Genomic DNA, 15,007 nt, shown 5'->3' on the forward strand with positions numbered 1-15,007 from the left:
AAGGAATATAAGGATTCAAACAACTAAAAATATGGTTTTGTCCTTTGAGGTTCAAAATAGTCAAAATATACTTTATTGTAAATTAATGGAAATAAATATTAATTTAACATTTTTGATGAGAAAAAATATTACTGACCTGCCTGCTAGTACAAGCCAGTATTACCAACCTGCGTGCTAGTACAAAATTAGCATTACCAAGCTGCGTGCTTGCTCCAATATGATTGGTGTTGAGTTGCCTAGAACTCATGCGCTGAGAAATGTTCTGTAATGCCATTAAAATTGCTATTAAAATGCACTAATTTTCTCAAGGCATTATTTTTTTCTGCAATTAATTAATTGAAATGAACTTGATAATAATGCAGACCATTGCAAGAAAACACAAATCACTGACCTGCATGCTGTATAATCCCAGTATTTGAAATCACATGCTTTACCACAGGCTGCAAAACCACTGCCGTTTGACGCAATACTTCAGACCTATATGGAAGTGTGTCGACACTTCCAGCCCGTCTTCAGATATTTCTGTATGGAACGCTTCCTGGACCCCGCAGTGTGGATGGAGAAACGGCTGGCTTACACCCGCAGCGTTGCCACTTCCTCCATAGGTAAACTAGCAGTAGATGATCCTCCTCCCAAAAAGAATCAAGATTTTTAATTGTCATTGTGCAAGCACAACGAAATTTTTTAATGAGAGCTCATGGCTTGATGTATGTACAGAATAAAGATTAAAAGTAAAAAAAAAGGTTATATACATCGTGCGCAATTATATACCTAGTGTGGATGGCATGAAGAGTAATTCCTTGATTAGAAATAAAAAAAAAATAAAAAAATGATATTGTATGTGTATTCATGGACAGCATTTTATGTAATATCCAGGCTGAGCACAGACACTGACTAATCCTTCTGTCTTCACAGTGGGCTACATCGTGGGGCTCGGGGACCGACACATTCAGAACATCCTGATTGATTTACAGACCGCCGAGCTGGTGCACATCGATTTAGGTGAAATCACCTTGACAGTGGCATCCAAATGCTCGGATGTCCTTTCATTCGGCATCTCAGTAGAACCCAAGAATTCACACCGCAGTTGGCGTGAAACGCAAACCACTTAACTCCAAGCCGGCCTCTGCTTCTACGTGATTCTCTCAGGTGTGGCGTTCGAGCAGGGAAAGATTCTGCCCACCCCGGAGACCGTCCCCTTCCGTCTGTCCAGAGACATCGTAGATGGTATGGGGATCACTGGAGTCGAAGGAGTTTTCAGAAGGTCAGGAGGCAGCAGGATGGAATTTTGCTCCTTTATTGTATTCAAGTTTGCTCAAGCATATCTTAATAATGTGATTTGGTTTATTATATGAAGTCATTCTTGTTCATATCCTGTTGAAAAAGATTCATTTGTGCCTGGACCCAGCAATCATTTGTTTCCACAAAAGTCTGTTTGCACAGTAATTTGAAATCCTCCATTTATGTTCAGATATTTTTGTAAGTACTCTGAACTAAAAACCTGTTTTCTCTCCTCAGATGTTGTGAGAAAACCATGGAAGTGATGAGAAGCTCTCAGGAAGCTCTGCGGACCATCGTGGAGGTCTGTGCGAACCGCACAAACTCGAACGCGCAAACGGATCACGGTCACAACGCCATCTAGATACATCTTTTTCAGGCAGTCAGATATTGTTTTCGCAGTCGCATATCACAACACAGTGGTGTCTTCTTCATCTAATGATGAAGAAGAAATGCCTTTATTGTCACATGATGTTATCCATAGAGCACAACAACAGTAAAATATGACTACTGCATTTAACCCATCGTGGATGCCTAATGAGCAGAAGGCAGCTAAGAGACAGTGCCAGGGAAGCAGTTAGGGGTTCAGTGTCTTGCTCAACAACACTTTGACAGGCTAGGAGGAGCCGGGAACCAAGAATGTTGGGTTCCATGGACAACCGGTCTAACTGCGCCACTTCCCGCATAGAATGGACCCAACATTCCCCCACGGAAACAACTGCCTTTTACCGATGCAGAAACCTCGGACAGATCCCAGCCCAATGTAGGCGGCCTTCGGCCTCGACCGGTTGGGTTAGAAAGAGTGATAGAGGGTTGGAAGGGACAGCTAACAAAATAGCGCTAACGGTCAGGTGGTTCTAGCTGACATAATGCAATAATTGCTTTACTATTCATCAAATAAATAATTTCCGGTGCTTGACAAGACCGTTGCAGTAGAACAAGCAAGGCTCCCTTGGCTTAAGCGTAGATAAAGTGCATCATGGGACATCCCTCAGCAGAGTAAGCCTATGGCAATATAACTAGGGGCTAGCCTAGCCTAGCGCTAACGATATAATTTAGATCACTGACAGCTCCTCTGGGTCTGTGCCGGCGTAGGTGCTGCTGTACGACCCCTTGTTCGACTGGACCATGAACCCGCTCAAGGCTTCTTACCTGCAACAGGAACTCAACGCAACTCTCAGTTCCACCATGGGGGGACAGGACTTGGACAACCCCCTCAGAGTGAGGTGCTCCAGCCGCCGTTTTTATGGTACATACGTGGCCGCAAGCGACATTAATTCGCATTCTCTTTGCCCATCAACTCACAGAGACAATCAGAACTTCAACAAGGTGGCGGAGCGGGTGCTACTGCGGCTGCAGGAGAAGCTCAAAGGAGTGGAGGACGGCATGGTCCTGAGTGTCAGGGCGCAGGTCAACCTCCTCATCCAACAGGCCATGGACCCCAAAAACCTGAGCAGGCTCTTCCCAGGCTGGCAGTCCTGGGTGTAGCAAATGTTTTCTCTCCTCTTCTTTCCGGTGCCTCAGACCTTTTATACGTGCACGTCGACTTTTTTTTTTTCTACAGTCCCGTAGACGACTGTTCTGCACAGACCGCCCGCACGTTGCAATTGTTGGGGGGGGGGGGAGATCTTGAGGCATGTTCGTTTCTTCTGTTTTTTTCTATGATTTTTCTGTCGTGTTGATAAAAACACAACCCCTGTCTTCAGCAGAAGGCCAAAGATGAACGTTTGAGATAAAATTGTGGAGCTCAATCACGTTCTCTCAAAATGTTATTTTCTATTATATTTTGCACTTCCACACACAAAAATAGGATGGATGGCTGAAATTATCTGTGTGTGTATTTCTAAAGTTTAACAAAAGTAGTTTAATAGCGCTACTATAGATTATGATCCCTGTATCATAAAATAAATAAAGCTGTTAAAAAAACATTTATCAACTCTTGCTGGGATCTCTGTCATTGTTTAACTGGGGTTTTCAATCTAATTGTGTTTTCACACGGTTGAGGCAGTAACTTGTGTTTACCCTAGAACAGCTCACACACACACACACACACACACACACACACACGACATCTGTCAGTAACACCGGTGGGAATGTTTAGACCAACTGACAGATCTCTTTGTGCTTGCATTGGGCTAAAGGGAACTTCGAAGAGTGAGTCAGTGGGTTACACTGAGGTTTCCTGATACAGCGAGAGCTGCTGGGAAAAGAGCAGGGGTCTGAAACAAAAGTCTCGATTTCTGGCACTTGATTTTAATGGAGAGGAGTTTTTTTTTTCCTGGCCTGGGATGCTGAAAAAGGATCTGAAGAAGAATTTTGTTTCAGTTGGATCCTGTTGGAATTTGCTTGATATTTTGGGGAGTCGGGGGGGCGACCATGACCTCCAATCCGGTAAGTTTCATTTTGAGAATTTAACTAGTCTGGAAAAAAGTTACAATACTTTAATTCACATTGGATTAGTGCAAAGCTTCATGCAAAGCTTCTGTCTGTTTATTGAAGTATGAAGGAGGTGAAAGAGCAGGTATCACTGAAAAAAAAAATGATGAAATTCATTTGGTAGCGCAGTTATTAGCACTTCAAGATGGTCCCTGGTTTAATTCCTTTCTGTGTGGAGTTTGCATGTTCCTCCGGACTTTCAGGTTTCCTCCTGCACTCCAAACACATACAGAAGGTTTATTGGAGATCCCAAAGTCCTCTGAAATTTTTCCGACAGAGGAATGAGGGGGTGAATCGTTATTCGTCTCCATTTGAGATGAATTAGTGAATACTGGTATTGGTTCATTTTGACGTGAATGAGAGGGTGACTAGTTGTACGTCTATATGATGTGTGAATGAGAGGGTGACTGGTCAAATGTCTGCAGGAGTGCAGTAAAGAGAATGAATGGAAGCACATGTTTTTTTTTCACCTCGGTTTCACTCAAGTATCTGACAGATCTCTGATATTTCCACAGTATCCGGATCCAGGTGCTTATTTCATCCGTGGTCTGCAAGAGAGAAGACTTCCTCCACTTGACTGTGCACATATGAAGCCTCAGCTTGTCCATCATCTGGCCCCGGGACCTCAACCTCAGGTTCCCTGCTCCGCCCCTGCACACAAAGGTAACTTTAAGAGATTGATCGGAATGGCATTTTTGTCAATGAGACTTCTTGCGTGCATGTTAACACCTAATAAATACTTAAAGAGACAAGAGCGAGACATTTAGAACAAAACAAAAGTTTGCTCTCATCATCATATAGAGACATACAACCGTTCACTCTGTTATCCACATGTTGTAATAGCAACATAAGAAGTCACACACTTATTCACAAGTCATATAGACCAGTGTTTCCCAACCACTGTGCTGCGGCACATTAGTGTGCCGTGGGAAAATGCCCACTTTCACCTGATTGGTCCGAAAATAATTTATTCAATGCAAATCTTGTGTCTTCCTATGTCTGTGGTCAGCACGCAATGACAGACAGAACAATTAAATGCTCTTCCACTCGATTGCAACGGATAGTGAATTAACCTGTGTATCTGTGTATCAGATTGATTATTGACGCTTTGCGTGATGCATTTTTAAAATAAAAAGTACTTGTATCTGCGTAAACAAACAGGCTGCATTTTTGAAAACTACCAAGACAAGTGAGAAAGCAGTGAAAGCTTGCTACAAAGTTGCTGACCTCATCTCTCTATCCAAACAGCCACACACCGTAGCAAAACATTAATACTATCTGCCAGCAAAATCATTGTAGAAGAAATGCTCAGCTCTGGCGTTGATAAAGAAATAGCCCGCATTCTCTCAAATAATACCATTTCCAGACATATTGATGACATGTCTTCAGACATTGCAAAAAAGTGATCTGGAAAAGTTGCACATCAGTGGGAAATTTGCATTGCAACTTGATGAATCTACAGATATTAGATATATTAGATTTCACACTAAGTAAATTGAGACTACAGTTTCATTCTAATTCATTAAAGATTTTTTTGACATATCTATTTGGTGTTGTGCCGTGGGATTTTTCTAATGTAAAATATGTGCCGTGGCTCAAAAAGGGTTGGGAAACACTGATTTGAGACATACACCAGTTCACTCTCATTAAAAGTCCAACAGAGATGCATCCGTTCTTCCTCTCATTTGCACGTCACATAGAGAAATAAAACCATTCACTCTCTCACTGATACATCTGGGCAATTTAGGGTGTCCAATGAACCTTCTGCATGTTTATGGACTGTGTGAGGAAAGTGGAGAACCCGATGAAAACCAATGCAGAGATGAAGAAAACATGCAAACTCCGCACAGAAGGGCCCCCGTCGGAATCAAATCAGGGACCTTTTTGGTGCCCTGATGCCCTTATATTTGATTTTTTTTTTTTTTTTTTTGAACATTTATTAGAACAGGTTCCTTAACAGAGTCACACACATTCTTACAAAACCTCATAACAAGATACACATTGTACTATATTCTTTATAGGTCACTTATTTCCTCACTAGTGCGCGAAATAAATAAATAAATAAATAATTTAAAAAAGTTAAACACAAAAACAAAAAAAAAACAAACATCTAACTCAGTCAAATAGAGATAATATCTTCAACTCTCCAAATATTTTTTAATGGGTGCCCATTTGTCAAGATATAGGTCTGTCTGAAGTATTTGATATTTTAATGAAATAATCACAGCTCCTTTTGAGCTTTATCAGAAAGGTGTAATATAAGGTACAGGGTTACTGTGGTTTTTCATCAACATACCCATCCATTCATTCATACATCTATCTATCATCCATCCATCGAGTCAAAAATGTTTGTGCCGATGTGGTAAGGTATGTTTCTGTGCATGGCAGATGGCAAACGCAGGTGTGTCAAGCTCATTGTGGTGACTGCCCTCACACTGCTGCTCCTTCTTCTGCTGACCGGAATACTCCTGGCTTATTATCGTAAGCATCAGATTTATACACACACCAATGTGATCTGTAATCCCCAATCTCCTCTGACCTGTCCCACCTCCTCTGCCCCAGTGACATCCAGGTGCGTGCACGGCCTGCAGTGCGGCGATGGGAGCTGTGTGTGGGCGTCCCAGTGGTGTGATGGAGTGGGGGACTGTCCCGCAGCCCAGGATGAAGCAAACTGCGGTAAACATTTACCGCTATCCGCGGACTTACGGGAAAACTACCGTGGAACGACCGTCCCGTCAATCATCTTCTCTTCCCCGCTCTCTCCGAGGGACAAGGTCACAAGAAAATAAATCTTGTTTTCCCCGTGTTAATGGTATAATATGATTTAGTTTTTGTAAACTTTATAGGCAACGGCGGGCCTGACCCAAAGCCCGCTACCAAAACATGATATAATGGGTTCAGGCAGGATAATATGACAGTGACATGTGAATCAGTGAGTGAACAGTTGTTCCTGTTTATATGACATGTGAAGGAGAGGGCGAGTTCTCCCCATGTCTGCGTGGGTTTCCTCCCACGGTCCAAAAACATGCAGGAGGATCATTGGAATACATTTGAAAAATTTCCCAGATGTGTGAATGAGAGAATGAATGGTTGTTTGACTATTTGCGGCCCTGTGATGGACCGGCAACTGGCCAAGGGTGAATGAATGAAAACAAATTTGCTTGCCTTTTCAGTATTTGAGAATCAATGATATTTCCATAGTTTCCACATTAGGGTGAACGGCTGTCTTTATATGACATGTGAATGACCGAGTGAATGGGCTATATGATGTGTGAATGGTCATATGTATCTACACTGCTCAAAAAAAGAAAGGGAACACTTAAAAAACACATCCTAGATCTAAATGAATGAAATATTCTTATGAAATACTTTGCTCTTTACACAGTTGAATGTGCTGACAACAAAATCACACAAAAATGATCAATGGAAATCAATTGTATCAACCCATGGAGGTCTGGATAAGAATCACACTCAAAATTAAAGTGTAAAAACAAACTCCAGGCTGATCCAACTTTGATGTGATGTCCTTAAAACAAGTCAAAATGAATCTGTGTTGCTTCCTGAGTGGACACTATGATTTCACAGAAGTGTGATTGACTTGGAGTTACATTGTGTTGTTCAAGTGTTCCCTTTATTTTTTTGAGCAGTATATATATGGTCCTGCGATCGATTAATAACCGGTCCAGGTTGAACCCTGCCTCTTACCCAATGACAGCTTGGATAGGCTTCGGCAACCTCAACTTGCCCTGAGTGCAGGAAAAAAAAGATGTAGAATGAAGATGATGAATGAATGAATGAATAGTCAGCATTATAGGATGCAATCGACTGTTTCATCACACATGCGTGTGATTGCTTTCCACATGCAGTGAGGCTCCGCGGTTCCACTTTCCTGCTCCAGATCTACTCGTCTGAGACCAAAACCTGGAGGGCGGTTTGTTCTAGCGGTTGGACGGAGCAGCAGGGCAGAGCCAGCTGCCGGGAAATGGGATACGATGGGTAAGAGGCTCAAATGTTTCACCGTCTAGGACGCAAATTGCTGATGAGTTTTTTTTATCACCACTGACATTGCACAGAAACTCGGATATTCACTCTGATCAACTTGAGGCCGATTCCGACGACGGCTTCTTCGCGGTGAGATTGGACTCGGACCCCGGGGGCCATTTTCTGCGGCAGCTTGTTCTCAGGTGAGCGTGCTGAAATGTTTTACCTGATATGTGTTTCCCATATCAGGTAATATAATCTTCATTTAATCCCAACCTCTGTTTGCCACCTGCAGCAACACCTGCCCGGGTAACACTGTGGTCACTTTGCAATGTGTTGGTACGTTGAATCAATTAACATTTTATTCACACACACGCCCCCATGAATGACACTCAAAGAAGCCATAGCCCGCCTTTTTGTTTTTGCCATTTAAGATATAAAAGGGATAGTGCCGTAAATGACATTATGAAATAGATAATGGCCAATCTGTATCTATATCCTTTATTTGCTTATTCTTTCTATTATTACTAATTTGCAGTTCTGTGACAATTGAAATCTCCCTGTCGTGGAGATAAATAATAAAGCTTATCTTATCTTTTGAGAAAGCCTTATAGTTAGCACGAGGCTAACTATTAGTGCTGGGCTAACTAGCAGTTACACTGCTAGATGCTCTTCTCTCGTTCCTCCCACTCTTCCTATCCTATCTGCACCAATGTCAATATATTGGTATGATAAATATATATATTGATTATATTGGTTATACAATGCATGATAGTAACCTCCCATGGGGGGGTGGCTCAAGCCACCATTGTGATTTCTTTTATTTCCGCTATTGTGTCTAAGTATCAGCGCTACTGTTATCATCAGTAATGCCACCTATACATCTAAAGACTTTGATATGATTTGGAAAACTTCTTCTTCTTCTTTCGGCTTTTCCCTTCAGGGGTCGCCACAGTGAGTCAGCTTTCTCCATCTAACCCTATTCTCTGTATCTTCCTCTCTCACACCAACTGCCTTCATATCCTCTCTCACTATGTCCATAAATCTTCTCTTTGGTCTTCCTCGAGACCTCTTGCCTGAAAACTCAAATTCTAGCATCCGTCTACCAATATACTTACTATCCCTCCTTTGTACATGACCGAACCATCTCAGTCTGGCTTCTCTGACCTTCTCTCCAAAACATCTAACATGTACTGTTCCTCTGATAGACTCATTCCTGATCCTATCCATCCTGGTCGCTCCCAAAGAGAACCTCAACATCTTCATCTCTGCAACCTCTATTTCTGCCTCCTGTCTTTTCGTCATAGTAACAATTTCTAGGCCATACAGCATTGCTGGTCTCACCACTGTCTTGTACACCTTTCCTTTTATTCTGGACAATAGTCTTCTATCACATAGTACCCCCGACACTTTTCTCCACCCATTCCAACCTGCTTGGACCCGTCTCTTCACCTCTTTTCCACACTCTCTGTTGCTCTGGACTGTTGACCCTAAGTGCCTGAAATCCTCCATCTTCTCGATCTCCACTCCCTGTAGCCTCATCGTACCACCCGAGTTCCTCTCATTCACACACATATATTCTGTCTTGCTGCGACTAACTTTCATTCCTCTCCTTTCCAGAGCATACCTCCACCTCTCTAGATTTTCCTCTACCTGTTGTCTGCTCTCACTACAGATCACAATGTCATCCGCAAACATTATGGTCCATGGGGATTCCTGTCTAATCTCATCTGTCAGCCTGTCCATCACCATTGCGAAAAAGAAGGGTGTCAGAGCTGATCCCTGATGGAGTCCCACCTCCACCTTGAACTTCTCTGTTACCCTTACAGCACACCGTACCAGTGTCTCACAGCTAGCATACATGTCCTGCACCAGTCCAACATACTTCTCTGCCCCTCCAGACTTCCTCATACAATACCAGAGCTCCTCTCTTGGCACCCTGTCATATGCTTTTTCTAGGTCTACAAAAACGCAATGCAACTCCCTCTGGCCTTCTCTGTACTTTTCTATTAGCATTCTCAACGCAAATACTGCATCTGTAGTACTCTTCCTAGGCATGAAGCCATACAGCTGTTCACAAATGCTGACTTCTGCTCTCAGTCTAGTTTCCACTACTCTTTCCCATAACTTCATTGTATGGCTCACCAACTTAATCCCTCTATAGTTGCCACAATTCTGCACATCCCCTTTATTCTTAAAAATAGGCACCATCACACTTTGACTCCATTCTTCAGGCATGGTCTCACTCTCTAAGATCCTGTTGAATAATCTAATCAGAAAATCCACCACTGCCTCTCCTAGACACTTCCAGACCTCCACAGGTATATCATCAGGACCAACTGCATTTCCACTCTTCATCCTCTTCAATGCTTTCCTCACTTCACTTTTACTAATTTGTGCTACTTTGTGGTCTACAATAGTCCCCTCTTCTACCCTTGCCTCCAAATCATATCAACACTCGTGTAAAACTGTCACGAGTGTTGATATGATTTGGAAAACACTTGTGTAAAACTGTCATCTCACACTAGGCTCAAATCTAAAGATTAGAGTTTAGAGGTTTAAGTCTCAGAGATTTTACAAAGACTGTGGAGCTCACATCTAAAGACATTGAAAAAAATTGGAAAAGACTCGCGGAAAACGACAACTAGATTCATTCGCAATTTTTTTTCCCATCATGCAATGTTTTCTCTGTGTATTTGCAGAGCCTCTGCTATTTCAGTCCATCAATTTCCTTCGCCACTCGGTCGTGTTACATAGGAGACTTGGCATCCTACAAGCCGAGCTGTTCTTCCACTGCCCGCTACTCTTTCTGGACCGTCCACATTGATCTGAATGTGCTTGGTCGTTCCCATTCATCTGTACCGCAAAGAAATACCGTCTCTGCTGCAAATACCGCTCTGGTGATTGTTTGTCTACCAGGTTTCTTTTTTCTGATTTTGTTGGAGCTCATCTATCTGTTGTTGATCGTGTTACCGTAAAGACTGAAAGACTTGCCATAATATCAAACATTTGATATCATCAGAAGCCCAAGAGTAGGAAGAGTCATCTACGACTGTTCTAGGATCGCAAGATTACCACCTTACACTTATAATTTTCCTTCCACCTTTCAGTTTTAAGTCCGCAAGTGCGAAAATTTGGCCCCGACCTGTTCGCCCTCATTACTTAAACATCTGCGCGTGTGTTTCCAAGAGCCTACGATCACTGAAATGACAGGCACATTTTCCCCTGACAGATTGTGGACGAGGGGTGAACTCCAGTAGGGTTTCCGGCAGCCAGCTGGCCTCCCCGGGGTCTTGGCCGTGGCACGTCAGCCTGCAGGTCGCAGGCTCCCACCGCTGCGGGGGCGCAATTATTTCCCCCCACTGGATAATCACAGCAGCCAACTGCGTGGCAGGGTGAGCCCTTCCATTACGAGAAGATGGCTGCGGCGGTTTTGAGTAGAGGAAGCGTCTCTCAACCTCGGCGTTCTGTCCTCCACAGGCCGATCGATCCCGGAGAATGGGTTGTGTACGCCGGGATTGTGAATCAGTTAGGCACCTTGTTTAACCCTGCTCTCCCAGTGAGCCACGTGCTAGTCCATGAAGGCTATGACGGCCACAGCCGCCGCAACGACATCGCCCTCGTAAAGCTCACCGAACCTCTGGACTTCGCAGGTCACACAGATCTTCGAAAAAGTTGCCTTCTCTGTGTTTGGGAATTATACACTGCTCAAAAAAATAAAGGGAACACTTAAAAAACACATCCTAGATCTAAATGAATGAAATATTCTTATGAAATACTTTGCTCTTTACACAGTTGAATGTGCTGACAACAAAATCACACAAAAATGATCAATGGAAATCAATTGTATCAACCCATGGAGGTCTGGATAAGAATCACACTCAAAATTAAAGTGTAAAAACACACTCCAGGCTGATCCAACTTTGATGTAATGTCCTTAAAACAAGTCAAAATGAATCTGTGTTGCTTCCTGAGTGGACACTATGATTTCACAGAAGTGTGATTGACTTGGAGTTACATTGTGTTGTTCAAGTGTTCCCTTTATTTTTTTGAGCAGTATATAATCCTGCATCATAAATGCGCAAAGGGCTTTCATAGACATCACAGTGGCACATTTATATAGGCTACTTCTACTTGTGAACTGCATTCTACTTTTTTTTTTTCAATGTGTATGTGTCTGTGACCAGCCTCCAAAAACATTGGCGCCGTTTGTCTCCCGAATGTGGGTCTGAACATCACCGTTCCAAGCAAGTGCTGGATGACAGGGTTCAACCGTGTGGGAAATGGTAGGCGAGGGCTTTTCCGAGAATCGCTTTTTAATTTGAAAAGGGCACAAAACAAAGGGGAGACATTGTTGTCTAATATGTGCATCGGTGCCTTTCACTGCTTGCCACTGTGGGGGGCGCCATTACCACAACAGTCAACATTGGCTGCTTGAGGATTAGGGTTATTATCTCCAATTACCAGTTACAAAATAGTACATTGAAAAGGTGTTCAAAATGATCATCAGCAAAGTCTGGCTCAAGTATCAAAAGTTAAATGGTCCCTTTTTGTCAGTGGGTGTGTTATTTGGAATTTGAAACTATATGAAATATGTTTAAACTGACTGAAACCAATCTTTTCATCAACTCAAATACACTGTTAGTGGTTGTTTTAAACCTTTTAGTTTAAGACGTGGGGCTGGAGCTTTCAGACAAATGTATTAAAGTAGAAAGTACAATATTTATTTATAGGAAGATTCAAATTGAAGCACAGTAAAACATGAAGAGCTTTACTCAAGTAGAGCACTGAGGTAAATGTACTTAGTTACTGTCCACAGTGCTCTCCATGTGACGCATATGTGAAAAAAAAAAAGGAACTCGACTTCTATTGAGTCGCCTCCGTCTCTCTCCACCTCAGACTCCAACTCTCCCCAGTTGACAGAGGCTCAGGTCTCTCTTGCGGACGCCGCAGACTGCGGCAGGATATCCCAGGACATGCTCTGCGCCAGGGGGATGGCGGCGGGTTCAAATGCATGCCGTGTAAGCCCAACCACACAGAAAATTTAACTCAGTTGTTAATAAATGCAGCCTGTTGTTCTCTGAACATGCCATGTCTTCAAGAGCAGTTTTATGGTCTCGCCAGCACCCAACTGCTGATTGACCCCATGTCTTCTGCATTGAACAAACTATATTTAACTCATTCTTTTTAGAAACACACAATGAGGGTCACTGTCGTCGGAAAATTTACTAATTAACCCTGTGAAATTCTAAGTTTCCTTCATTATGTAAGGAGCCACCGCCAGTCATAGGGGGTATTTTTTTGGAGCGGTTCTCCGGGGGAATTCAAAGTATGTCCGAGGTCTTACGCAACGGGCTGCGAGGCCGACTGCAGTCAAAACAAAGAGCTGCGTTATCTTTTGCGCAGCATGCTTCAAAGAGACATTCATCTCTCCCCCTGCTGGTACATTTAGACAGCTGAAAACACAGCCATTTGAAAGTTAAAGCGGCACAGTGACGCGGCGGTCCGTGGTTCGAATCCAGGGTGACCCCGAGTGTATGATAAGCATATATAAAAAAATGAATGGAAGTTTTGATAGATCTAATCAAAATCATTGTGAAAACTTTTTTTTTTTTTCCTCAGATTGAAAGTGGAGGCCCTCTGGTGTCTCTGAGGGATGGAGTTTGGTGGCTTGTCGGAAACAGCGTTGGGAGCGAACGCTGCAACTGGCTCAATAATACAGCTGTTTTTGGCAATGTCACCTATTTTTTGGATTGGATACACAGACAGATGAAGGTAAGACAAAATATCACTGTGATAACTTACTGTCCATGATTGAGTGCAAAAAAGCTGGAAATATATATTGAGGAACTGCACAAAAATAGTTCTTGGCACATGCAAGATGTAATGATACAGTAAATGTAGAGGTCTTAATGAAATGGTTGGTGCTTTCCTTTTCCTATTTGTTTGACAAATTGATGAATTATTCATTATTTGCGTTACGATCAGCCCTTTGTGAGCCTCAGGTAGCATCATACAGATGCAGTATTTGCTTTAAGCATATGGAAAGATACAGAGGGAGCTGCATTATGTCTTTGTAGATCTAGAAAAAAGCATACAACAGGGTGCCAAGAAAGGAACTATGGTACTGTATGAGGAAGTCTATCAGAGAAGTATGTTAAGCTGGTGCAGGACATGTATTTGAGCAGTGAGACAGTGGTGAGGTGTGCGGTAGGTGGGACAGTGAAGTTCAAGGTGGAGGTGGGACTATGTCAGGGATCGGCTCTTGAGCCCCTTCTTGTTGGCAACGGTGATGGACAGACTGACAGATGAGGTTAGAGAGGAATCTCCATGGACTACAATGTATGTGGATGACATTGTGATTTCTGGTGAGAGCAGGTGGAGGAAAATCAGAAACGTGTGGAGGTATGCCCTGGAAAGGAGAGGAATGAAGGTTAGGTGAGTGAATGAGAGAGACCCAAGTGGAACAGTGAGGATACAGGGAGTGGATATATGGAAGGTGGAGGATAGGGTCAACAGTTCAGACCAATGGAAAGGGTGGAGAGGAGGATCAGGAATGAGTCTCATCAGAGGGAGGGCAAATGTTGGATATTTTTTGAGATAAATTCAGACGTAGATAGTTTGGACATGTACGGAGGAGGGATAGTGAAGATATCAGATGAAGGATGCTGAGGTTAGAATACCGGAGGAAGACCAAAGGCAAGATTTATAGATGGATGGGAAGAGGACATGAAGTTAGTTGTGAAGAGATGACTGGGTGGGATGTTTGACTAGCAACCGAAAGGATAAGCAGGCTTTGTGATCAGGTGGCCTTTGAGATGAGTCAATGACTGAATAACATAAAGGAATTCAGCAAATTTCTGTGTTGTTACCATGTTAATATTCATATAACCCCCCCCCAAAAAAAAACAAAACGTTTCAATTGATACATTTACGACAGCTCCTTGAATGAAACTGTATTTCGGTTTGCAGAAACACAGAGACGACTGAAAACGTTGCAAACGAAGATGCCAGTTGTTGAAATCAAGCTATTGTTCCACGTTGCTTCAATAAAACAGCTTAAAACTCTATCATCGAATCTACAGAATGTTTTTTATTTGGATATCTAATCATTCATTCATCCATCTGGATGCCGGAGCAGCGAGGCCGAGATCTCCCTCTCCCCTGCCACATGGTCCAGCTCCTCTAGGGGGACCTCATGGCGTTCCCAGGCCAGCCTGGACACATTGTCTGTCCAGCGTGTCCTGGGTCTTCCCCGTAGTCGCCTCCTAGATAGACATGCCCGGAATACCTCCCCTTGGAGGCATCCTGA

At 43.0% G+C, this 15,007-nt stretch overlaps 2 protein-coding genes across 2 annotated transcripts in view; both read left to right on the forward strand.

Moving 5' to 3' along the window:
* atm (ATM serine/threonine kinase) overlaps window positions 1-3,166 on the forward strand; it is a 54,401-nt gene extending 51,235 nt beyond the window's left edge. Inside the window, exons 58-63 of the mRNA XM_086164749.1 lie at window positions 440-605; window positions 916-1,002; window positions 1,150-1,264; window positions 1,519-1,582; window positions 2,374-2,504; window positions 2,586-3,166. Of these exons, the coding sequence (XP_086020875.1) occupies window positions 440-605; window positions 916-1,002; window positions 1,150-1,264; window positions 1,519-1,582; window positions 2,374-2,504; window positions 2,586-2,766 (744 nt within the window). The 3' untranslated portion in view covers window positions 2,767-3,166. The remainder of the gene's footprint in view (window positions 1-439; window positions 606-915; window positions 1,003-1,149; window positions 1,265-1,518; window positions 1,583-2,373; window positions 2,505-2,585) is intronic.
* A 230-nt stretch (window positions 3,167-3,396) lies between these two features.
* LOC147224315 (transmembrane protease serine 2-like) lies at window positions 3,397-14,763 on the forward strand. The gene is made up of 13 exons (XM_086164574.1): window positions 3,397-3,669; window positions 4,230-4,377; window positions 6,103-6,195; window positions 6,277-6,390; window positions 7,581-7,710; window positions 7,788-7,898; window positions 7,991-8,034; window positions 10,928-11,090; window positions 11,176-11,348; window positions 11,883-11,981; window positions 12,595-12,716; window positions 13,318-13,470; window positions 14,668-14,763. Exons 1-13 carry the CDS (start codon window positions 3,655-3,657, stop codon window positions 14,683-14,685), a joined length of 1,383 nt encoding a protein of 460 aa, XP_086020700.1. The 5' UTR covers window positions 3,397-3,654; the 3' UTR covers window positions 14,686-14,763.
* Window positions 14,764-15,007: the final 244 nt, after the last annotated feature.

This window comes from Fistularia commersonii, chromosome 18 (genome assembly GCF_037954325.1).
Source record: "Fistularia commersonii isolate RoL2024-O1a breed Wild chromosome 18, RoL_Fcom_v1.0, whole genome shotgun sequence".
NCBI classification, from domain to species: Eukaryota; Metazoa; Chordata; class Actinopteri; order Syngnathiformes; family Fistulariidae; genus Fistularia; species Fistularia commersonii.